Raw genomic sequence first — 24,925 nt, forward strand, 5'->3', positions numbered from 1 at the left:
ATCCATAGGGTACCTTTGAGCAAATTCAAAGAGGTGTCCCTTCCCCAGGGCGAGGGTGCACTGTGCCAGGGTGAGAAGAGTACAAGCTGGGGCTTGGCTTCTGGTTGCCTCTTGGTTGAGTGCCTTGTACAGAGAACAACCCTCGCTACTGTCCTTGGTAGTCTCGGTCCCTGTTGCCCAGGAACTGATGGGGACAAAGGGCTCCCCAGGTGGCGCTAGTGGTAAAGAACCCGCCTGCCAATGCAGGAGACATGAGAGACACAGGTTCAGTCCCTGGGTTGGGAAGATCTCCTGAAGGAGGGTATGGCAACCCACTCCGATATTCTTGCCTGGAGAATCTCATGGACAGGGGAGCTTGGTGGGCTGTGGTCCATAGGGTTGCAAAGAGTTGGACACGACTGAAGTGACTTAGCACGTACAGAGGGACAATATTCTCTCATATGTAAAGTAATTAACAATATAAGGAATATGCTGGTCCAGATAGGATGGATCTTCAAAGAAGTCACCAGGCCTGCCTGAGTCTGAGTGGGCCTGATGGAAGATGAATGAGGTTCTTAGATCCAGGGAAGCAGACACATGTCAAGTTCATGTGACAGCATGAGCAGGAGTACAGAGGACCAGGCATGGATACTCCGGCAATTGCTGTCCTAACGGCTTCTGCCTGGGTGGAGTTGAGGGTCTTGGCCGCTGCCCAGCCCCGTGCCTGCTCCCCAGGTGATACTCCCAGCTGTGTACTGCAGTATCATGTACTGGATGACAAGCCAACCGGCTGAGACCGGCCGCTTCCTGCTCTTCTTAGCCTTGGGTGCCGCCACGGCCTTGGTGGCCCAGTCTTTGGGGATGCTGATTGGAGCAGCCTCCAATTCCCTCCAGGTGAGGGGCTGGCACATGGGGACCCCACAGAGAGGGGTCGGAGTCTGGTGGGAGGAAGCAGGGGCTGGCCGAAGGAATGGGATGAATCTCTGGGAAGCCTGGGCACCCCCCCCAACCCCGGTCCTGAGTCTGTCCTGGTCACCCCTGTGATGGCCCGGTCCCCTTCCCTCCCCTGCAGGTGGCCACCTTTGTGGGTCCCGTGAGCGCTATCCCTGTCCTCTTGTTCTCCGGTTTCTTCGTCAGCTTCGAAACCATCCCTCGTTACCTGCAGTGGAGCTCCTACCTCTCCTATGTCAGGTCAGTGCCCCCCCCTACCATCTGCCCCTGCTCCTCCTTGCAGGAGGTCGTGCCTCTGGGTGAGAGATTGCACCTGGCCTCTGGCAGGTTTCCCAGGTGGCAGGGGCCCCGTGCTCTGCATCCTGCTCTGATGCCTGTGATTGCCTAGGTATGGCTTCGAGGGTGTGTTGCTGATCATATATGGCATGGAGCGAGAAGACCTGAGCTGCGTGACGGAACAGTGCCCTTTCCAGAAGCCACAGAGCGTCCTCCGAGCCATGAAAGTTGAAGGTGGCAAGCTCTATGTGGACTTCCTGGCCTTGGGCATCTTCTTCCTATTCCTGCGACTGCTGGCATACCTTGTGCTCCGCTACCGAATCAAGTCCCAGAGATAGAGCTTTGCCCTGGCCTGGGCCCCAGCCCTTCGGGACTGTTTTAACCTTTTAGACTTGGGCCCTCCCCTCTCTCAGCTCCTTTGCAGGCTGCTGTCAGACTGCGCTCCAAGCCTTGCCCTAGGGGTGGTGGTGCCAGGCCTCTCTGCCATGCCCAGCAGTCTTTCCAAGTTGATGCGGTCTGTAGCTTCCTCCCTTTTCTCTCCAACACCTGCATGCGAAGACCACTAGGAGGCTGCCACCCTTCTTCCAGCACTGCCCCGACACCCACCTCTGTTGTCTGCCTGGGAGCCCCAGGCTCTCCAAGCCCCCTCTTACAATTGACCAAAGTGGCCCCCCTTTTGGGTCCCACCACACAAGTGTTTGTAAACTGGCTGTTATAAGGTTGGGGTTCTAGGGCTGGGTCCCAGTGAGGTCCCCTGGATGTCCTGTTGGAACAGGGCAGGGACCCGCTCTGGAAGTCTGTTCTTCCTTCTCCTCACCTCTCTCCACCCCTAGACCCTGGCTGATCTGGACAATCTGTTGGGACAGGTGTCTGGATCTGTCTGGACCGTCCCTCCCAGTCCTAGGGGTTGGAGAGGCGCCTGGCACCTTGGGCTGTCCCCTGGACCCCTCTGGTGGGGGCTGGGCCTGTGGCTCCTCTGCAATAATGTCTCTGTTTCTTTCCCATCTGTTGCTGGAAGTGGAGAATGCACTTTATTCCGGGGTGGGGGTGTGTGGAGGGGGTAGTGGTGAGTGGGCCAAGACTCAAGCCTCCTTTCTTGCTGTTCATGTGGTCCCGCAGTGCTCCCTCCCCTCTCTTGATTTACAGGCACATATATACTACGCAAACAGGCAATCTCAACCCTACACACATTCTCCATGCCCCGGATGGCTCAGAGGAAGGGTGATGGTGGCATGGTGGTGGCAGGTGCTGTGGGGAGGCCAAAGCCAGCCTCTTCCTGGGGCTCCCACTTTGACTCAGGATGAGGCTGGTGCTGCCCAGGCCGTCTCCAGGAGTTGCAGGTGTCTCCCCGCTGGTCTTCCCTCCTTCCCAATCCTGCGCTGGCACAGGGTACCAGCTCCCTGGCGTTCAGGACCCCACACAGGCACGAGCACGAGCATAAGTTGGACGTGGTCACTGCCACCCCATGGCTCTTCTTTTGTGTGTCAAGCTGGCAAGGTCACTCGTCCACCCCTTCCATGACCACTTGCTGCTCACTCAAACTCCTGTCTATGTCCTGCTACCTGCTTCCTATCAGCCAAGATGGGCCCTGGGTGTCAGAGCAGCGTGGCCGGGGCACCAGAGCGACAGGGGCACCGAGCACATGTCTGACTTTCCTGGGATGGTGGGGTGCAGGCTCGTTCTCCTTCTGATTTCCTCTCCCCTAGGGCACTTACCACCCTTTCTTCCTGTGCACATACCTCTCGACCTTCCTTACCTGCAACGGATTCTCCCCGTCACACGGAGATGCCCATTGTATTTGTGGGATTTCACTCATTATTAATAAAACCTATATTTATACAGTATGCTGTGTGGAAATGTGTGTGGATCTGGCACTCGTCACTATGGGCTATGAGGCGGTCTTCAAAGCTCTTGCCAAGAATTCTATGCACTTTAGGGAGCTGTGGCAACGGAGGGGAAGTCCTAGACGGAAATCAAGCTGGTGAGTTTGTAACTTGTGAGATATCTGTATTATGCGCCACATATTACAAATGCTTATGTTCACTGTCTCAAGGGAGTCTCAGACCAAACCGCATGATCTCTTGTGACAACCCATTTTGCAGATAAGAGAACGGAGACTTGGGTTAAGTAACTTGCCAAAGGGCCCTGAGCTAATGCAAGTGGGAATCAGCTCTGGCAACCAGGTCTTCTGCCTCCTGCCTCATCCTTGGCATCAGCTGATGATGCTTTTTTATGGTGGATCTGCAAGCTGTGTGCTTCCCAGGTGGCACTAGTGGTAAAGAATCTGCCTGCCAACGTAGGAGACTCCAGAGACGTGGGTTCGATTCCTGGGTGGGAAAGATCCCCTGGAGGAGAAAAGGCAACCCACTCCAGTATTGTTGCCTGGAAAATTCCATGGGCAGAGGAGCCTAGAGGGCCGCAGAGTCAGACACAGCTGAGCACACACATACATACACACACATACAAGCTCTGTGCATGGGTTCTGGGTCTGTTGCATGGGTGTGTTCTTGCCTGTCTGATAGCTGGCTCTCTTTTCAGACTCACTGAACCCTGGTTCCCCGATTGTGAGCATGGGAGAGAGGGGAGGGTTAGGAGTCGTGAAGGCAGTGAGAAGCAGAAAGCTCCAGGGGCCTAAGCCCCAGGATAAGAGTGGCAGGGACCCCACTGAGCTCAGCACAGCTTTCCCCATTTCCTCTTCACTTCTTTCCTACTGAGCCACACTTCCGGGGCCAACCCATCAGCCCTGAGGACTGCTGTAAACCATTTGGTGTTGTCTGGGGGCTCTGAAGACCTCCGGTACCGTAATTTTTTATGTCTCAGCACAGAGAAGATAGAAATGATTCATTAAAATAGGATGCTCATGAGACTTACAAGCAGGCGGGCAAGTGATGCTATACCCAGAACTTACTGGGCTACAGTTTTATAATCAAATGAAAAATGAGGAAGGGGATAACTTCTTTGTCTTTGACATTGTGCTTCTATCATCAACTCCTTCTCCAGGTTGAGCAGGGGAGTTTTCTTGTCCCTATATGGTCAAGCTAGGTCCACAGATTATGGACCAAATTTTGTTTATGTGTGCAGGGAGAATGTCCTAGGAATCATTAACCGTTGTTTTCTTGTTGGAGCATGTCTTGTGCTTCTGTTGTATGGTTTCACTGCTAAACAAGCCTGTGTGGTTTTGTGGTTAAGCAAACCTGCTTTCTTGAGTACCCATTAACTTACAGGGGTCTCCCATGTTTTTTTACTTACAATTGCCTAGTGGGATTAACTATTTAATCACCTACTTTGTCCCTATCATTGTGGCCTGAAATTTGAAGTAGGCAATTGTCTGGAAGGCCTTAAGGGCTAGTAGCAGGATTACCCAAGAAGGAATACGTTGTCTCACCCTCTTCCCTCCTGATCCTGAGCTTGGGGACTGAAGAAAAGGGCAGCATCAGTCCTGCCAGTTGCCTAGAGTACCCTAGTAGTGCCACAGGCAGAGCTAAGTGCCCTGGGCTAGAGTAGGGCCCAATCTATGACTGACTGGGTGCTTGGCTGGAGATGGACTACCTGAGTTTCTTATGGGGGTGGGCGTGGGGTTTGGGAAGCAGGAAGTCTGAGTCCTAGCTCCTGGAATTCTAGTTTCCTTTAAGGGCCACTCTGGGTGCCACCTTCTCCCTGGCATAATGCCAATAGATGGCTCCCGTAAGTCAGAAGGCACAAAACCCCACCACTATATAGTCTTTAAGATTCTTCCTCTTTACTTTCTCTCTCTCTTAATATTTATTTATCTGGCTGTATCGCGTCTTCGTTGCAGCATGTGGGGTCTAGTTCTCTGACCAGGGATTGGACCCAGGGGCCCTGCATTGGGAGCGCAGAATCTTAGCCACTGGACAATCAGGGAAGTTCCTTCTTTCTCTTTAAAGATGAAATTTAAAATACTTTCAAAAGAGTAACACTTATAAGTTCACACATTTGTGTATTCCCTTAGGAGCTAAAGGAAATGAACAGCCATTCCAGAGCCAGCAAGAGCCATTCAGGCGCAGAGACCATTCGTAGAGTGGCTCACCTAATTCCGAAGAAAGTACTTTTGTTTCTTGCAGCAACCCCCTGAGGCTGAGAGGAGGAGTATGATCATTTCCTCCGTTTACAGAGAAGGAAACCAAGGCATGGAGAAGTGCTTTGAGCAAGCCCTCAAGTTGCTATGCTCTTGCCACCGAGAGCCTTCTCAATTTCTACTCCCAGTCCCAGTAACCTGCGGAGGTGCAGGGCGGCTTTCAAACAGGTTTTGAAATGGACCCACTCTCCCTGAATGCCAGCCTTCCTGGGCCCAGAGATCGTTTCCTTCAACACGGTGCCGCCTTCTGGTTAGGGTCTGTGCAAGGTACAGGAGGACAGAGAGGACCAAGGCACTTCTCCGTGCTGTGGCTCTGTGGCACCTGCTGCCCCATCCTGAGGTCAGACGACAGAGCATGTGCCCGCAGCATGACTCACAGTGCTTCTGTCTGCAAGAGGCCAGTCAAATTATAAGTCATTAATAAAGCTTACGTGGTTGCCATACCCGCTGAGGGGGCGGGGGAGGGAAATGGTTTGTTCTGTACCCCCAGAGGCCTGTCTGCCTCACGTGGCTAGGGAAGTGGAGTGAAGCTAGAGGAGCCCCCCAGACCCTAAAGCCATGTTCCCAGGGTCGCTCTGCCTCCTCTCCCCTCATCCCTTACCCCTCCCACTCCCTGTTCAAAACTCTGTTGAAATCAAATGTGTTGTCTTCCTGGTGTCTGGAATGCCTTTTCATTCCTTGGTTTTTTAAGAAAAAATTTAACTGACGTATTATTGATTTACAGTGTCTCAGGTGTATAGCAATGTGATTCAGTTATATATATAATTAATATATATATTCTTTTTCAGGTTCTTTTCCATTATAGGTTATTACAAGATATTGAATATAATTCCCTGTGCTATTTGCTGTTTATCTACTTTGTTTTTACTTTTTATTTAAACAAAGTATTTATTTATTTGACTGGTGCTGGGTCTTAGTTGTGGCAAGTGGGATCTTCCATCTTTGTTGAAGCACGTGACACCTTTTAGTTGTGGCATGTTGGATCTAGTTCTCTGACCAGGGATTGAACCCGGGCCCCCTGCAGTGGGAGCATGGAGTCTTAGCCACTGGACCTGCAGGGAAGTCCCTGCTTATCTGTTTTATATGTAGTAATGTGTATCTGTTAATACCAAACTCCAAATGTATCCCTCCCTTCCCTTTCCCCTTTGGTAACCATAAGTTTGCTTTTTATATCTGTTAGTTTATTTCTGTTTTATAAATAAGTTCATTTTTTAAATTAATTTATTTTTAATTGGAGGATAGTTGCCTTACAATATTGTGTTGGTGTCTGCCATACATCAGCATGCATCAGCCATAGATATATATATATGTCCCCTCCCTCTTGAACCTCCCCCTTGTATTTTTTTTTAGATTCTGCATATAAGTGATATCATATATTTGCCTTTCTCTGTCTGACTTACTTCACCTAGTATGATCATCTCTAGGTCCATCCATGTTGCTGCAAACATCATTATTTCATTGTTTTTTTGGGCTGAGTACCATCTTATTTAAGATCCAGTTCAAATGTCACTTCCGGGTCATAGTCAGTTAGTAACTTCCTCTCCCAGACTTTCCTAAGGCTTCTTCTGCCTCTGAAGAACTATCCTTTGGGTCCCCTAGAGGGGAGCTGCTCTGGTCTGGTCCTTGTTCTTCTTGTTGTTCGGTCTTAGCCCAACACCACGTGTTTGGTGAAAGAACAGATGTTTACATGGACAAGTGAATCCTCAGCCTAGATGGAGGGTAGAGATTGAGTCAGGAGACAGATGGGCTCCAGGCTAGACATTGACAACTGGCCTCCTGTTTGCATTTCACGGGGCTGGAAGAAGCAGGCTTCAGCCTGGATAGCTAACAACTGTTTGCAATTCCTGATATAAGAGATAGGTAGGCTCCAGTTGAGGAATTTATAATCAGCCTCCTGTTTGCGCTCCAAAATGGAACAACAGAAGCAGGGTAAATAGCCAGTGGTTATCTCTTGTGACCACCTTTAGGTAATAGTCATGGAAATAATCAAGGTAATAGTCATGGCAAGGACAAAGAGGTGCAAAACTCTGCTCGAGGAAAGGATTAAGGGATCTCCACTCCCCCTTTTTGGGACAAAGGAGACAGGACACATGTGCAGAAAGGCTCCTTGAGGGTCAAAAGTCAGGGGATAATTCCAGGCAATAATGAATGAGTCCTGTGCCTCCCAGAAGCCTTCACTTCGAGATAAATCTTGACTGAGGGATGCCTGTGAACCAGGGGAGGGTCCCAGGGTAGGTCAGGTGTAGAAAAAGAAACCAGATAATTGAGTGAAGGAAGACAAAGCCCCAGACGACCTGACCTATACAAATGACTTCACTGCTCTTCCACTGCACTCCTCCCCTCTAAGGGGTACGCCCCTTCTTTCCGGGTGTGCATCTCTGCCTGGCTTCTGCCTTAACTCGAAACAAAGCATTTCTCTATATGCTCTCCCGCCTGTTGTGCTATGTCTCTAATGATACTCGGTACCTACATTTACAATTTCTGCCACTGTGATACATGTATTTTTCACTGGGGGCAAAGATCCAGGGAAAAATGTTTTCTAGCCTCTAGCCCTTGCTGGTCTGGTGGCTAGGATTCCTGTTTATCATCCAGGCTACCCAGGTTCAGTTCCTGGAGAGGGAATTAAGATCTTGCTTCAAGCCACTGCTCACTGCTGCCTCGCTGAAATCAAGATCACAAAGCCCCCTTCCCAGCCCCGCCTGGCTGCCTCTCTACCAGTTCCCTATAGCTGCCTCACTGAAATCAAGATCACAAAGCCCCCTTCCCAGCCCCGCCTGGCTGCCTCTCTACCAGTTCCCTATTGCACGCCTCTGTTCAGTGCACACCTGTGTTTGCTTGCAGAGACATGCCCTGGCTGTGGGTCGTGGGTGACGCCTCCCTCAGCTTCATGGGTCCTGAGCGTGCCAGGTATGGAAGCACAGGGACGAGAGTGGGGGTTTTGAGGACCAGGAAGCCCCAGGTCTAGGCTATGACTGGGTGGCAGACAAGAAGGGCAGTTAGAGGTGGGAGCAGCCCCTCAGCCCCATTCTTCTGTCTTCCTCGAGGCAAGTGACCAGAAGCCACACACAGAGGTTCTGGGCAGAAGTGAAGAGAGCCAGGTACAGAGGGAAGACCCAAGATCCCAAGATCTCTGCCAGGAGGTAGGCTGACGCGGTGAAGAGGCACAGAGGGAAGAATGTCCTGGGGATGAGGGAGTGAAGTGGCCTCGGGGAGGTCCAGGGGTCCGAGGTGGGGAGGTCCAGGGGTCCGAGGTAGGAAGGCCCAGGCCCCAGATTCTTGTTCTGGCTCTTCCCCTTCCAAGTTGGGTCAACCGACGGTGCAAGTCATTTCACCTTTCTGAGCGGCAGTGCCTTCATCTGTACAATGGGCGTCGCAACAAGCCCTGCCTGAGAGATGGTGACTAAGCATGAGATTGTCGCTCGGTGACCTGCAGAAGACAGTTCCCGCGGCAGGGCCCGCCCGGATGGAGGGGTGTGGCGCCGAAGGCGGGGGAGGTGGCCGGACGAATGGGGAAGGAGTCCCCGCCCCGGGCCTGCTCCCCGGGACGCCAGCCTCTCTCGCCGTCTCCCTCCTCCCCGGACCCGGAGGCCCGGAGCGCCGAGGCGCGTCCCCGCGCGTGCCCGCTGCCGGGCGTGTGGCCAGAAAGGGCAGCGCTCCGCGCGGGCGGGCGGGGCGGGCAGGCTGCGCGGCGCCGCGCCGGGGCCTCTGCGAGTAAGCCAGAGACTCCGGCGGCGACCGCTCCCGGCCTGGACCGCGGCGGGTAAAGGTCTAAGCGGCGGGGGCGGGGCGGGCTGGGCTGGAGCCGCAGGGAGCTGGCGGCCGGGCTTGCGTAGGACGCAGCGGCGCGCTGAATGGTGGCCGTTGTGGCGGGCTCTCCCCTTGGGTCTGAAACCGACTTGAACAAAGAAAGCTGGGGTCTCCGATTAAGAGGAGGAGCTCTGGATTTGTGCGAACACAGACCTGGTACCTTTCCTGTGGTGCCCTCTTTTCTCACTGCTCTGGAGACCAGGGGTGATCCTCCAAAAGTTACCCTCGCCACCCCTGCCCCCACCGCGAGTCCCATCGTGAATCAGAGGCCCTGCGTCTGATTTTTTCCCACTGAGCTAGTTTCCCCAAGCTTTTCCAGCTTGCCGGGGCCGCCTCTTAACCCTTCTTCTGCAACCGGGACTCTAGGTCTGGGACCCAGTCTGCACCTCCACTGGTTGGCCCTGCTGGCAAGAGGGCCCAGGGCACCCACTTCTCCCTAAGTGTGTCCTGCCCTTAAGGAGACACATCCCAGTGGAGACCGGCTGCCAAATATCTGTGTGCTTCATTTAAGGGAGCTCGGGGATCGGGAAAGACTTCCCAGGAGAGAGGGCCTTTAAGCAGTTTTTCAAAGCTTGGGTAGGATTCTGGCAGCAGAGAAAGGTCATTCCAAGCTGATGGAAGAGTCTGAACAAAGTCAAGTGGAAGCACGATTCGGAAAGCCTGTGGATAAGGCACCGGTCAGGGGCATTATCAGGAAAATAGCACTTGTGGGTCAGGTACTTGGACTCCATACAACCTAGGATTTTAGGAAGGCGATTGCTGGCTGGGATGAGGGATGGGAATGGGATGACACTGAAGGCAGAGGCCAGTAAAGAGAAGAGGGGTCCCGGGAGTCTGGGGAGGGTCTGAGTTAGCACAGGGGTGGGAGGGATGATGCAACTGGAACAGGCTGGCAAAGAAGGGGGAGGAGGAAGGGCTGGGCTGTTTCCAGTGTTTGAAGGAGGAGGGAAGAATTTGAAGACAAAGGGGTCAGATTTCAAGTAGAAATCATGTGATTGGGAAGATGTGCGGTAAAGTAACTGAACAGGGACGAGGGATGCTGAGTTCAGTTCTTCGAGCATGCATCTTGAAGTACAGGCAGGATGTCCATATGGAGACACCAAGTAGGAAGTCCATCATTCCTTTATCTATTATTTATGCCAGCCTGGAAAGCAGGTTAGATAAAAGTCACAGAGAAGATAAAATGGTCAAACCATTAAAACTCAGCTAAAAGGACCGGATAGCTACAGAACAACTTCAGAGGAGAGTGGATGATTGTTCACTGGGAATTGTTGGCTCAGAAAAGCTTCTGAACATGAACACAGAACTCCTATGAGTTTGCTGGAAGCCAAGCAAAAGAAGAAAAGGACAACGAGGGGGACTTCCCTGGTAGCCCAGTGGTTAAGACTCCGCGCTTGCATTGCAGGGGGTACAGTTTCCATCCCTAGTCAAGGAACTAAGATCCCACATGCTTTGTGGTGCAGCCAAAATAAATAAATATTTTTTTAAAAGGATAACTAAATAGTTCATTAGGCTGGAACTCAGGAGAAAGGCAATCATGAAGCCGTAGGGTAGAGGCAGTGGGTGGTAGGAGATACAGTGGGATCACTCAGGTTGGGGATGTAGAGGAGGGAGGTCTGAAGGCCAGGCCAGGGCTTTGTCAACACTGACACTTACAGAAGCTAATGTTCTCTTGAGGAGGAAGACCACCCTTTGGCTGCTCGGGGAGGTGGGGTGGGAAAGTTGGGGTGTGTGGGGTCTGTTCATACCATTTTTCCTGCAGGGGAACAGGATAGAAGGCAGTGTGCTCAGTCCCTCAGGCTCTGATCTTTTCTCCTGCCATGAGGTGGGGCTGCCATTTGCCCAGGGCCTCTTGGAGCCCTGGTCTGGGAAGAGTACTCCAGCCAGCAGGTGAGCAGAAAGCAGGGGTTTCTGTTTCCAACTCTCCCTTCATCTTCAGAGTCCAGAGGGCACCCCCAAGAGAGCAGGGATGCAGACACCAGGTGTGCTAGTCCCAGCTCTGTGATTCACTAGCTGTTGACCTTGAACAAGTCACTGCACTTCCCCAGCCTCCTTTCTCCCATCCTAAACTAAGGGAGTCGAACTGGAAGATCTTTGAGGGTCCCTGTAGCTACATAAGCCCAGGAACACTTGTCTGATTTCATTTTGCATTCAACATATTTATTGAGTGCCTGCTATGTGCCAGACCCTGTGCCTGGTTCTAAGTAGATAATTATGAACAAAACAGATGTAATCTCCGCTCTCATGGAAGAATGGGTGTGTGAATGAATGTTAATGAAATAATTACATAATGAAATATAATAACTGCTGCAAAGGGGCAGTTCGTGATGCTATGAGGGCAGATGATGAGGGGGTTTGATGTAGATGTGGGGTCTGTGTATTGTTGAGCTAACGTGGGTGAGTTCTTGATGCTATTTCTTCCTTCTTCTTTCTCTCTGTAGATGAACATATCCCCTTCCTGATTCACTGGAGTTGGCCCCTTAAAGGGGAGCGCCCTCTTGGGTCACCGAGGTGAGGCCTTGGCTTCATACTTTAGACCCTGGGGATAGGTTGGTCTTCCGGCGGGTAGAGAGTCAGCTAGTAGACCTAAAGAGGAAGTTGGCTTATATCATTATTGGTGCAAGTCACAGCGGTCAGCCAGAGGAAGGGCTTGTCAAAGTGGGTGGAGTCCGGCAGAGGCCAGCCTGCGTTCCAGGCAGGCAGGGAGCAGTGGGGGGTGGAGGGCTAGGGGCGAGACCTCAGGCCCTGGGAAGGGTGTGAGAGAGTCAGACGAGGCTCTGGACTTGGATGTCCAGGGTCAGGGCTGGATCTCAGGAAGCCAGCAGTCTATCAGCTGAGGCAGGACTGGACACTGAGCCTCTGTGGAGCCTGAGCCCAACAGCCAAGCCCCAGCTCACCCTCTCTCTTTGCTCACAGGGCCTTTATACGTCACAATGGAAGCTCAGTGGGCAATGGTCCTTCATCTGGGAGGCACGGACAGTTGTTCCGGGGCATTGCTGCATCTGGTAAAGGGACTGGCTCCTCAGTCAGCCTGAGGAGAGGGGCTGCTGGAATCCCAGGGGATGCGATGGGGTCGGGGAGGGTGGGCAGAGAAGCAAGCAGGAAGGTGGTATAGAGCACCCGTTACCATCGGCCATCCATGGACCCACTCCCCCTGGCCTTATCATCCATCTATCTGTGTAGCCCTTCCTGCGACACACGTGCCGTGCACACTTACGGTGTACAAAGCACAGGGAGGGATATGACATCCCTCCCCTCAGCACACTGCCTCTAGCTGTCAGGGAAGATCATGCACAGATAATCGTGCAACCAGTCAGCCCAGACTCACCATCACTCATCCCATGGCTCCCCACTTCCTGTCACAGGGGTCTGAACTTCCTGGACATTCTGAGGGAGTCCTGTGTGTCCAGCACCATTTTGGACCCCAGCATCTCCCGATGTCGTGTCTTGACTCGGCAGCTTGACCCTACCATCTCCCTAAGCTCTTGCGTTTCCCCGCCCCTCCCCCTGACGCCCCTCTCCCCTTTTGCCGTCCCATTCAGAAGCTATCCAGCGGCACCGCCACAACCTGGCCGAGTGGTTCAGTCGGCTGCCCAGGGAGGAGCGCCAGTTCGGCCCAACCTTTGCACTAGACACAGTCCATGTAGACCCTGTGATCCGTGAGAGCACCCCTGATGAGCTGCTGCGCCCACTGGCTGAACTGGCCCTGGAGCGTCAGCCACCCTCTGCTGGGCTCCCCCCACTGGCCCTGTCTCAGCTCTTTGACCCAGATGCCTGTGGGCGCCGGGTGCAGACGGTGGTGCTTTACGGGACCGTGGGCACAGGCAAGAGCACGCTGGTGCGCAAGATGGTCTTGGACTGGTGTTATGGGCGGCTGCCAGCCTTTGAGCTGCTCATCCCCTTCTCCTGTGAGGACCTGTCATCCCTGGGCCATGCTCCCACCTCCTTGTACCAACTTGTAGCCCAGCGCTATATTCCCCTGAAGGAGATTCTGCCTCTGATGGCCGCTGCCGGCTCCCGCCTGCTCTTCGTGCTCCACGGCTTGGAGCATCTCAACCTCAATTTCTCATTGGCCAGCACAGGGCTTTGCAGTGACCCTGAGAAGCCAGAGGCGCCAGCTGCCATCATTGTCAACCTGCTGCGCAAATACATGTTGCCTGAGGTGAGTGTGCCCTGCCCTGATTTGCTGCCCCTAACTTGCCCCCTAAGGATTTTTGCGTTCTGGGTCCACATATTTAATACATAGGAGTGTAGGCTCTGGGTTAGTTCAAATCCCGCCGCTCCGCTTCTGAGCTGTGGGACTGAGCTGGTCAGTAGCTTCTCCAGGCTTCCACTTCCTTCTCTCCTTGAGTTGCATTGATCAAATGAGATGCTGCATATGAAGTGATTAGCACGGTGCCCTGGATCACAGTGGGTCCACAGTAAGTCTGAGTTATTATTACTGAGGTCGTCATCATCTTCACCCTTGGACTCTCCTCCCTGGCAAGTGAGGCAGTGAGGACACCAGGCTCTTCCTTAACCCTCCACCATGCCCTTCCCAGGCCAGCATTCTGGTGACCACCCGGCCCTCTGCCATTGGCCGCATCCCCAGCAAGTATGTGGGCCGCTATGGGGTGATCTGTGGCTTCTCTGACACCAACCTCCAGAAGCTCTACTTCCAGCTCCGCCTCAACCAGCCAGATTGTGGGCCCGGAGCTGGGGCGGTGTCGGTCACGCCGGCTCAGCGTGACCACCTGGTGCAGATGCTGACCCGGAACCTGGAGGGGCACCATCAGATCGCCGCTGCCTGCTTCCTGCCCTCCTACTGCTGGCTCGTCTGTGCCACCCTGCACTTCCTGCATGCCCCCACGCCGGCCGGCCAGACCCTCACGAGCATCTACACCAGCTTCTTGCGTCTTAACTTCAGTGGGGAGATGCTGGACAGCACTGACCCCTCCAAGTTGTCCCTGATGGCCTATGCGGCCCGAACCATGGGCAAGCTGGCCTATGAGGGCGTGTCCTCACGCAAGACCTACTTCTCCGAAGAGGACGTGCGTGGGTGCCTGGAAGCTGGCGTCCAGACAGAAGAGGAGTTTCAGCTGCTGCACGTCTTCCGCCGAGATGCCCTGCGGTTTTTTCTGGCCCCGTGCGTGGAGCCAGGACACGCGGGTACTTTCGTGTTCACTGTGCCCGCCATGCAGGAATACCTGGCTGCCCTCTACATCGTGCTGGGTTTGCGGAAGACGACTCTGCAGCGGGTGGGCAAGGAAGTGGCCGAGCTCGTGGGCCGTGTTGGGGAGGATGTCAGCCTGGTCCTGGGCATCATGGCCAAGCTGCTGCCCTTGCGGGCCCTGCCGCTGCTCTTCAACCTGCTCAAGGTAACAGCCCCAGGACCCCCGGCTGCCAGCCCCCATCCTCCCTGTTCACCCCCTGCTCCTCTCCCAGAAGGAACCTGTTTTCCCTGCATAGCTGTGAATCTCCTTCTTGGCTTTGTTTCAGATCTGGGCAGTCTGGCTTTTAATGGGATTGGGGTATCAGGAAGAGGGAGAGAGAAGCCATAGGCTGGGGAATGCTTGGAGGGGAATCTGAGGGTGCAGGGACTTTATTAATAACAATCCTATAACTCTGATGGTAGGTTTTTGGGGGTTGCTCAGTCTCTCTCCTTCTAGTCTTTATTGCTGGGCGGCTGAGGTCACTACAGTCCAGGGTCCATCCTGTGCTTTGCAGGTCCAGAAACCCAACTGTATCTATTCCTCAGAGGTGATTAGACTCGGGAGTGATGTCTCATCCTAACTTAATCACCAGAGACAGGTTTATAAAGCAGATGCCGTTTTATTCATTTATACCAGGAGGATAAATGGCATTGGTAATTGATTTAGGACAATCTGTCCGGGGTGCAGGTCCGCTCCACAAACCAAATTACAGGCCTGAGGACTGTGCTGTGAGCAGTGCAGATGCACTAAGTTTTTGATGGGAAGAAGGATCCACTTTCAGCTGATGTCTGCCGGATGCGTTGTAGATGAAACACTGTCATAATCGCTTTTATAGATGAGGAAACTGGGGCTCACCGAGGCTAAGTAACTTGACCAAGGCCACTCAGTAAGTAGAATAACTGGGATCTGAGTGCAGGTTTTACAGTTCCGAATCCTGTGCTTTTTCTGCTAAACTTTACTGATGTACTATGGATATTTCTGTGAAGCTGTGGTGCTTTGCTGGTAACCCCGGTCCTCTGTAATTACCTATCTTGAGGAAGCAGGGCCTTGGTAAGCGGACAAAATTTTAACAAGTTTTCCTTTCTATAGGCAGCAAAGCGTCAGGGTTAAGAATAAGGATTCTGTAACACAGCTGCTGCTGCTGCTGCTGAGTCACTTCAGTTGTGTCCGACTCTATGCGACCCCATAGACGGCAGCCCACCAGGCTCCCCCGTCCCTGGGATTCTCCAGGCAAGCAACCTGGGTTCAAATCCAGGCTCTGCCACTAACTAGCTTTGTACAAGCTACTTTGTACAAGTTACTTAATCTGTCTGTGTCTCAAGGTCATTATCTGTTAAATGGGAATAATGTGTGTGTTCACTCAGTCACGTCCAACTCTTTACAACACCACGGACTGTAGCCCGCCCAGGCTTCCCTGTCCATAGAATTTTTCAGTCAAGAATAATGGAGTGGGTTGCCATTTCCTACTCCAAACTGGAAAAATAAAGAATCTGTATCATTGGCCCAATATAAGGATTATATGTCTTCATCTGCAGATCCTGGCACATACTAAGTGCTATTTAATTGTTTGTTAGGGACTTCCCTGGTGGTCCAGTGACTAAGACTCCACCTCCCAATTCAGGGGGTCCAGGTTTGATCCTTAGTCAGGGAACTAGATTCTACATGATGCAACTAAGGTTTTACATGCTGAGAGTAAAACCCAGTGCAGCATAATAAAAATAAATAAAAAGCTTAAATTTTTTTTTTTGTTAAACATAAAAGGCTCAGGCAGCCCATCCCTTTTCACGGCATCAACCCAGGCAGGCAGGTAATGGCCATTGCTGAGGCTGCTCCACCCCTTTGAGGATGTACTTGGTTCATCTGGATTGCAGTGAGGTTGTGGTCTCCTGACGGGATTCAGCAAGCCGCTCAGTTACTTGAGGGGGCACCACACCCCCAGCCCCTCTTGGAGGGAGGGTTGCCTAGCAGAGGTTGGGTCCCATCTGTGTCTATTTGAGCCTATTGATTCAGCTTCCCAGGGTGACTGTTTTCGTATCTTGTCTCCAGATGATTGTTGGGGGAGGGACACTCTACCCTCCATGGTGAGAACCTTGCCTGTAACAAGTGGAAAAAAAAAAAGGCAGGCATTAGAGGTTATTGTTCAGTTGCTCAGAAGTGTCTGACTCTCTGTGACCGCATGGACTGCAGCACGCCAGTAGAGGAGGTGCCACAAAATAACCTCGCGGCTCTCACCAGAGGTCCTTTCTTCTCAGAACCATTGCAAACATGGGAGCTGATGTCACCAACCTCCCAAACATTCATTTTTTTCGACAGATATTTGAGTGCCTGCTGTGTGCTAGACAGTGTGTTAGATTCGGAGGAAAAAACTAACAGAACCCCAGGCTTTTGTCTTTTCTGATCGTGCAGTCTCAACACAAACCTGTCAGCATAACCGTATGATTAAAAATCCTGGGAAGTGCCTGGAAAGCCAGGTTCCAAGTGCTGTGGAAGTGTGTAAGGTGGGGACCTGATTTAGGGGATAAGGAAAGCTGCTCTGTAGGAAGGGCATTTAATGTGATCCCTGGAGGATTAACCAGGAGACGCACTGGGGGAAAAACACGCCAGGAAGAGGATACAGCTCTGAAGGAGGAGCACTGTCCAAAAGAGACAGAAGACAGAGCTAGCACAAGAGCAGAGTGAGAGCCGCGGTGAAGGCGCTGCGGTTGGCAGGGGCCTGTCAGTGGGAAATTAACCAGTCGTCCATCCTTTGCAGCGGGGAGGACCCTTTCCAGGGCCTGCGGGTGGGCTCTTGTCTCACTCTTGGAAACGAACTGTCTGAGGAGACCACATACTGACAAAGCAAGAGGCTTTACTGGGAAGGGCGTCCAGGCAGAGAGCAGTGGGAAAGGGGGCGGGGAGAAGCCGAGCTGCTCTGCACTGTGACTCAGCCTCAGGTGTCAGGGCGACGAGGTTAATTTCTGGGTTGTCTCTGGTCAGTCATCTTGCTTGGCCCATATTTAGTCTGACTCAGGGTCCTTCCAAGTGGCGTGTGCATCTCTTAGCCAAGATGGATTCCGGTGTGAAGGACTCTGGGAGGTTAGTAGGACAATATTATGGGGCTGGCATCTCCTCCCTCCTGTTGGCCCCTCCCAGATATTCCAGGTTAGGTTTTGGCAGCAGCATCACGTTCCTCTTTGGGACATCCTACTGTCAGATGACTCATGCAAGTGGTCGTCATCGCTCTGGTCAAGATGAGCCGTTTCGGTCAATCGATCCGTAACATACCTTAGAAAGAAATGGAAATCTTAATTCAAGACAATCTGAGGATTATAACCTGGGAGATGGTCTCTCAGAGAGTTCTAAGAACTATTTCAGAGGTAAAGAGGGAGACCAGTACATATACTATTTTGTTGAAGGGAGTGTGTGTGTGTGTCTGTGTGTGTTTAGTTGCCTCAGTCTTGTGACCGCATGGACTGTAGCCCACCAGGCTTCTCTGTCCATGGTATTCTCCAGACAAGAATAGTGGAGGGGGTTGCCATTTCCTTCTCCAGGGGATCTTTCTGACCCAGGGATTGAACCCACATCTCCTGCTTGGCAGATGGGTTCTTTACCACTGAGCCACCAGGGAAACTCCATCTAGTCATGAGGAACAGACATCTTAGTTAATGGTTTTAGTGCTTTCCTAAGTATGGAAAGATGCAAGAATCCAGGTTCATAAAAATTTCTCCTGAAAATATCTAAGGACCAGTTCTGTCAGTTTCAGTCCAGTTCAGTCACTCAGTCATGTCTGACTCTTTGTGACCCCATGGACTGTAGTACACCAGGCTTCCCTGTCCATCACCAACTCCTGGAGCTTGCTCAAACTCATGTCCATAGAGTCAGTGATGCCATCCAACCATCTCATCCTCTGTCATCCCCTTCTCCTCCTGCCTTCAATGTTACCCAGCATCGGGGTCTTTTCCAATGAGTCAGTTCTTCGCATCAGGTGGCCAAAGTATTGGAGGTTCAGCATCAGCATCAGTCCTTCCAATGAATATTCAGGACTGATCTCCTCTAGAATGGACTCGTTTGATCTCCTTGCAGTCCAAGGGTCTCTCAAGAGTCTTCTCCAACACCACAGTTCAAAAGCATCAATTCTTCCATGCTCAGCTTTCTTTATAGTCCAACTCTCACATCCATACATGACTACTGGAAAAACCATAGCTTTGACTAGACAGACCTTTGTCAGCAAAGTAATGTCTCTGCTTTTTAATATGCTGTCTAAGTTGGTCATAGCTTTTCTTCCAAGGAGCAAGTGAATTTAGATTTCATGGCTGCAGTCACCATCTGCAGTGATTTTGGACCCCAAGAAAATAAAGTCTGTCACTGTTTCCACTGTTTCCCCATCTATTTGCCATGAAGTGATGGGACTGCATGCCATGATCTTCGTTTTTTGAATGCTGAGTTTTAAGTCAGCATTTTCACTCTCCTCTTTCACTTTCACTGTCAGTTTAACCAGTGCACAAATTACCTCATCCTGATCTTTGCCCTGAAGTCCTTTCAAGGTTATTGTAGGCCAGCAACTGCAGTGTCTAATGACTTGATTTTAAGTGGGTGGTGGGCAACATTCTTTATTTTACAATCCCTCCCCTTTCAGTCTTAATTTTGATCAAGGTTTGGGAGGCAGTTTGTGACCAATTTGTTCCAGGGAACTAGGACTGCTCATTCCCAGGTCAGGCACGGATTTCACTGATGGGTCACTCAGTGTGTGTTACTGGACTCGGCCTTACTAACAGTAGCCAAAATCCTCTGACCTGCCTGTCTTACTAGTCTGTTATGATCCAGAAAATGATTCCCTCTTGTTGCTTCTTCCCATATCTAGAGTTACATCTTACAGCCATTCATCTTATAGAACTATGTATTTGATCAGTATTTCAAGTTGCTTGGCCTTCCCTAGTGGCTCAGTTGGTAAAGAATCTGCCTGCAATGCAGGAGACTTGGCTGGGTAGGGAAGATCCCCTGAAGCAGGAAAGAGCAACCCATTCCAGCACTCTTGCCTGGAGAATTCCATGGACAGAGGAGCCGGGCAGGCTGCAGTCCATGGGATTGCAAAGAGTCAGATGTGACCATATGATTAACTTTCACTTTCAAGTTGCCTAATCATTTTTATCTGAAGCTCAGTCACATGGTAATCCAGGGAACAACACTCTTATAAAATAGGCAAATACAAGTAATAGACCTAATAGCACTGCTAAGATCATAAGTAAGTGTAAGTATTGAAGCTAAGATCTTCCATGAGGTGAAGCCCAGTATTGCCCCAGGTCATCTGAGAAATCTTGCATCAATCGCTATCTTTAAGGAAAATGATACATTGGCATTTTACAGAAAGTTCACCTAAGATGTTTGCATATTCAAGGTGAGGGTTAGATCATCGTGACCCCTTAGAAGATTGAAAAAGGAATGTTATCTTCAAAGGAGTCACATAACTGATGCCAGAAGAAGAGACTGATTTTTGTGGCAGGTATTTTTGCCGTCGGGGAAGTCTAGTTAAATGTAGAATGGAGATGCACAGTGCATACCAGAAGGAAGGGAGGAGGCCCAAATGGGCAGAGAAAAATTTTATGTTTAAATTTTTCTTGTGTTACCTTAAAATATGAATTTTATGTCATCAGGCCAAGTCATGAAGGGTCTGAAGTGGTAGGAGTGACTTCGGTCATCGCTGCTGTGATGACAGTGATGATGTTGAAGATGGTGATGCATTTATGCCACCTAGCCTGGGACCAAGCTCGATGAATAGTATATGCGCATTTCTTCAGGCTAAATGCGTTCAGTTCAGTTCAGTCGCTCAGTTGTGTCCGACTCTCCGCGACCCCATGAATCACAGCACGCCAGGCCTCCCTGTCCATCACCAGCTCCCGGAGTTCACTCAAACTCATGTCCACAGAGTCGGTGATGCCATCCAGCCATCTCATTCTCCGTCGTCCCCTTCTCCTCCCGCCCCCAACCCTTCCCAGCATCAGAGTCTTTTCCAGTGAGTCAGCTCGTCGCATGAGGTGGCCAAAGTATTGCAGTTTCAGCTTTAGCATCAGTCCTTCCAATGAACACCCAGGATCGATCACCCTTAGAATGGACTGGTTGGATCTCCTTGCAGTATAAGGGACTCTCAAGAGTCTTCTCCAACACCACAGTTCAAAAGCATCAATTCTTCGGTGATCAGCTTTCTTTACAGTCCAACTCTCACATCCATACATGACCACTGGAAAACCCATAGCCTTGACTAGACGGACCTTTGTTGGCAAAGTAATGTCTCTGCTTTTTAATATATTATCAAGGTTGATCATAACTTTCCTTCCAAGGAGTAAGCGTCTTTTAATTTCCTGGCTGCAGTCAGCAAATGCAGTGATTTTGGAGCCCCCAAAAATAAAGTCTGACACTATTTCCACTGTTTTTCCATCTATTTCCCATGAAGTGATGGGACCAGATGCCATGATCTTTGTTTTCTGAATGTTGAACTTCAAGCCAACCTTTTCACTCTCCTCTTTTACTTTCATCAAGAGGCTTTTGAGTTCCTCTTCACTTTCTGCCATAAAGGTAGTGTCATCTGCATATCTGAGATTATTGATATTTCTCCCAGCAATCTTGATTCCAGCTTGTGCTTCTTCCAGCCCAGCGTTCCTCATGATGTATTCTGCATATAAGTTAAATAAGCAAGGTGACAATATACAGCCTTGACGCACTCCTTTTCCTATTTGGAACCAGTCTGTTGTTCAATGTACAGTTCTGACTGTTGCTTCCTGACCTGCATACAGGTTTCTCAAGAGGCAGGTCAGGTGGTCTGGGATTCCCATCTCTTTCAGAATGTTCCACAGTTTATTGTGATCCACACAGTCAAAGGCTTTGGCATAGTCAATGAAGCAGAAATAGATGTTTAAATGCATAATATATGCTAATTCTTTTCCACCAACCCTGGACTTGAAGACAGAAGGGGTGTTAAGGAAAAAGAATTTCCTTGTGTCTGGAGTATGTGAGACAAGTGCTGAGAGATTACTCTGGAAAGGTCCAGCTGGGGCCAAATTATGCAGTTTTCTATTTCACATGGGCAGCAGGGAGCCACGGAAGGTGCTGCAGGAGGGGGATAGTGTGATCAGACAAATCACACTCCAGTTTAAGGAGCCTGTGAGGCTTAGGCAGGAAGGCTGAAAGGCAAGCAGGAGGCTGCACCCGCCCCCCATTCCTCCACGCTGCTTCGTTCCAGGTGGTTCCATGAGTGTTTGGGCGCGTGGTGGGTAAGAGCCGTGAGGCAGTGGCCCAGGCCATGGTGCTGGAGATGTTCTGCGAGGAGGACTACTATAATGATGGATGTCCTGGACCAGATGGGCGCCAGCATCCTGGGCGTCGAAGGTCCCCGGCGCAACCCGGACGAACCTCCAGACGATGAAGTCTTTGAGCTTTTCCCCATGTTCATGGGTGGGCTTCTGTCTGCCCACAACCGGGCAGTGTTGGCTCAGCTCGGCTGCCCCATCAAGACCCTGGATGCCCTGGAGAATGCCCAGGCCATCAAGAAGAAGCTGGGAAAACTGAGTCGGCAGATGCTGCCCCCCTCGGAGCTCCTGGACCACCTCTTCTTCCACTATGAGTTCCAGAATCAGCGCTTCTCTGCCGAGGTGCTTGGCTCTCTGCGCCAGCTCAACCTGGCAGGCGTGCGCATGACGCCCCTCAAGTGCACGGTGGTGGCAGCTGTCCTGGGCAGTGGAAGGCATGCCCTGGACGAGGTGAACTTGGCCTCCTGCCAGCTGGATCCTGCTGGATTGCGCACACTCATGCCTGTCTTCCTGCGTGCCCGGAAGCTGGGGTGAGGCCCTGCCCTCCTGCATGGGCAGAGGAAAAGGTGCTCGGGAGACCAAAGGGAGCGAGGAAGGACCAGGGGGTGGGGTGAGTCTGGTGTGGGTGGAGGTGACAAGAGCCACGGAAGGGGACGCAGCTGTGGACTACAAGAGATGCATGATGAGGGAGGGTCCTGGTGGGTGGGCGGGCTCCAGGACGAACTCCTTCCTTGGTTTCTCTCCTCCCCTCTGGCCACCTTCTGCTCTAGGTTGCAACTCAACAGCCTAGGCCCCGAGGCCTGCAGAGACCTCCGTGACCTGCTGCTGCATGACCAGTGCCAAGTGACCACCCTGCGGTGAGTGCCCTGTGCAGGGGGCTCCATCTCACTGGCCAGCTATGGTCAAGGGTGGGCTCTCCGCTTCTCAACATGCCTGGTATAATAAACAAGGCAGGAGGGTAGACCCTGACCCACACTCCTTACTCCCGCCACACCCCTCTCCCCCATCCTCCCTGTCTAGTACAAGCAACCAGGCAGGGGGAAAGTAACATGGGCCGTAGGTATTAAGTAAGCCTCTCACATGGCTAAAATCAGCCTGGGAGGGGCCAGTGGAACAACACCCGGGCCAGTTGCCTGGTAACAGAACCACCGATTCCCTCCCAGGATGTTCCCTGTCGCCTCACGAGGATGACCCTGATGCTGGGCACTCAATAGATGCTCCCAAAGTGTTGACTGGTTGACTTGCAACCCAGACACCTGGGTTCCTGATTTTGGGTTGGAGTAAGGGGAGATGAATGGGGTGGGAAGAAGGAGGGGCAATTGGGAGCAGAGGGCAAAGCAGGGATTGGAAGAAAGTGAAAAAAGGAGGAAGAAGGGAGGAGGAAGGGGAGAGGGAAGGGGGGTGTCACAGGCAGACTGGAAGGCAGGAGGAGGGGAGGGAGAAGCCAGCTTCCATCTCAGTCTTCCACCTCTGCAGTGAGCTCACCCCTATTTCTCATTTCCTGGCCTGCACTTCTCTGCATCCAGGCTGGTCTCTGCCCCAGGCGATGCACCCTTTAGGTCCAAGTCCCAGTGCTCAGCACAGGGCATCTGCTAGGAGCTCTCTTAACCTTGGACTGCTTGTGGCCCTAGGCTGTCCAACAACCCGCTGACGGTGGCGGGTGTGGCCCTGCTGCTGGAGGGGCTGGCGGGAAATACCTCCCTGAAACACCTGTCTCTACTGCACACGGGCCTTGGGGATGAGGGCCTGGAGCTGCTGGCTGCCCAGCTGGACCGAAACCAGCAGCTCCAGGAGCTGAACGTGGCCTACAACGGCGCTGGTGACACGGCGGCCCTGGCCTTAGCCGAGGCTGCCTGGAAGCACCCTTCCTTGGAGCTGCTGCGGTGAGTTTTCCTGCCCCGCCCTCACCCCGTCCCATCGCCCCACCCCCCATCCGTGATGGGCCCTTCCCCTGCCCTGATTCTCCACCACCATTTCTCTTAGGGTCCTAGTGGCCTGGTTCCTCTCGACTCTGGTCCCACTGAATTCTAGTGCCATCCCTGCCTCCCGCTGGGCACCGCCCTCCGTCTCTGGCATATTGCAGACCCTTTCCCCATTGCATTCCACAGCTAGGGGATGAGTTACGCGCCCCCTGGCTTTCCGACCGTCCGCCCTCCGCCTGCCTTTTCGGAGCCCCGCGGAATGGCGTCTACTCTGCTCTCTTCCGCCAGTCTCTACTTCAACGAGCTGAGCTCAGAGTGCCGCCGGGCCCTGCGGGACGTGGGGAGCGCTGCAGAGGGCGGGGCCCGGGTCGTGGTGTCGCTGACGGAGGGGACAGCAGTGTCCGAGTACTGGTCGGTGATCCTGGGTGAAGTCCAGCGGAACCTCAACAGCTGGGATCGGGGCCGGGTCCGGCGCCACCTGGAGCTGCTGCTGAGGGATCTGGAAGACAACCGGGGAGCCACTCTTAATCCCTGGCGTAAGGCCCAGCTGCTGCGGGTGGAGGGCGAGGTCAGGGCCCTCCTGGAGCAGCTGGGCGGCCCTGGAAGCTGAGACCGTGGCAGCAGTGTATGTCCCCTGGCCCCAAGTCCCTTTTGTCTGTGACCCCGTAGCTTCCACTACTACTTCTAGAAAGATCCCTTCAGGGGATGGATGGAATGTGCACACAGGAGTGCCAGTTCTCTCTAGGGCATGTCCAACCAGTGTCCCACGTCTGGAGTTTCCAGGATCCTGGAACATGCCTCACCTCCCTTCAGCTAGAAGGACTGAAAGATGTGGCATTTGGTGGTCACATTGTCCCTTAGCGTGTGTACCTGCATGCTTGGTCGCTTCAGTTGTGTCTGACCCTTTGGGCTGTAGCCCACCAGGCTCCTCTGTCCACGGGATTCTCCAGGCAAGAATACTGGAGTGGGTTGCCATGCCCTCCTCCAGGGGATCTTCCCAACCCAGGGATTGGAACCATGTCTCCCGTGTCTCCTGCATTGCAGGCAGATTCTTTACCGCTGAGCTATTCAGGAAATACACCTGTCCTGTAGCAGCACCACCAAGTGCCTCTGACTGTGCCACCAGGGGGCACTCTTCTCACGTTGGACTTGCTACGGGTATTGCTGTCCAGATGTGTTGGAGGGTTTCCGCGCCCTGCCTTTCTGTTTCCTGGGGACACCCAGGATGCCAGCAGTCACTTTCCTCTCTCCCTGGTGCTGTCTCCTCGCCGTCGCCCCCCTTTCACCAATGGTACCCAAGCTGGTGGCCCCCAGGGGCGTGGGCGCGGACTTGCTGCTATTAAAGAGCTGTGTCTTCCAACTACCGTGGCCTCTATTTTGCCTGTTGCTTTCAAGAAAGGGTACTGTTCTTGATCATTCTGG

The 24,925-nt window shown here is 52.4% G+C and overlaps 2 protein-coding genes across 4 annotated transcripts in view; both read left to right on the top strand.

Annotated features, from left to right (window-relative positions):
• Window positions 1–8,462, top strand: part of LOC129554417 (ATP-binding cassette sub-family G member 4) — a 67,822-nt gene extending 59,360 nt beyond the window's left edge. For 2 of the 3 annotated variants that reach the window (XM_088843000.1, XM_088843001.1), the window contains 3 exons: window positions 715–873; window positions 1,052–1,170; window positions 1,319–3,042. In XM_088843000.1, the coding sequence (XP_088699126.1) occupies window positions 715–873; window positions 1,052–1,170; window positions 1,319–1,544 (504 nt within the window). In that variant the 3' untranslated portion in view covers window positions 1,545–3,042. The other variant, XM_088842999.1, reaches the window with a different exon arrangement.
• Window positions 8,463–8,723: 261 nt separating this feature from the next.
• On the top strand, window positions 8,724–24,866 carry LOC129554426 (NLR family member X1-like). Its single transcript, XM_088842998.1, is given in 11 exon segments — window positions 8,724–9,068; window positions 10,880–10,999; window positions 11,551–11,620; window positions 12,026–12,114; window positions 12,652–13,271; window positions 13,651–14,466; window positions 21,515–21,616; window positions 21,618–22,111; window positions 22,352–22,438; window positions 23,213–23,464; window positions 23,792–24,866. Coding segments are annotated over 10 exon segments (2,922 nt in total). The 5' UTR covers window positions 8,724–9,068; window positions 10,880–10,929; the 3' UTR covers window positions 24,114–24,866.
• Window positions 24,867–24,925: the final 59 nt, after the last annotated feature.

Source organism: Moschus berezovskii, chromosome 14, assembly GCF_049115385.1.
Source record: "Moschus berezovskii isolate FMDL1 chromosome 14, NW_MosBer_1.0, whole genome shotgun sequence".
NCBI lineage: Eukaryota > Metazoa > Chordata > Mammalia > Artiodactyla > Moschidae > Moschus > Moschus berezovskii.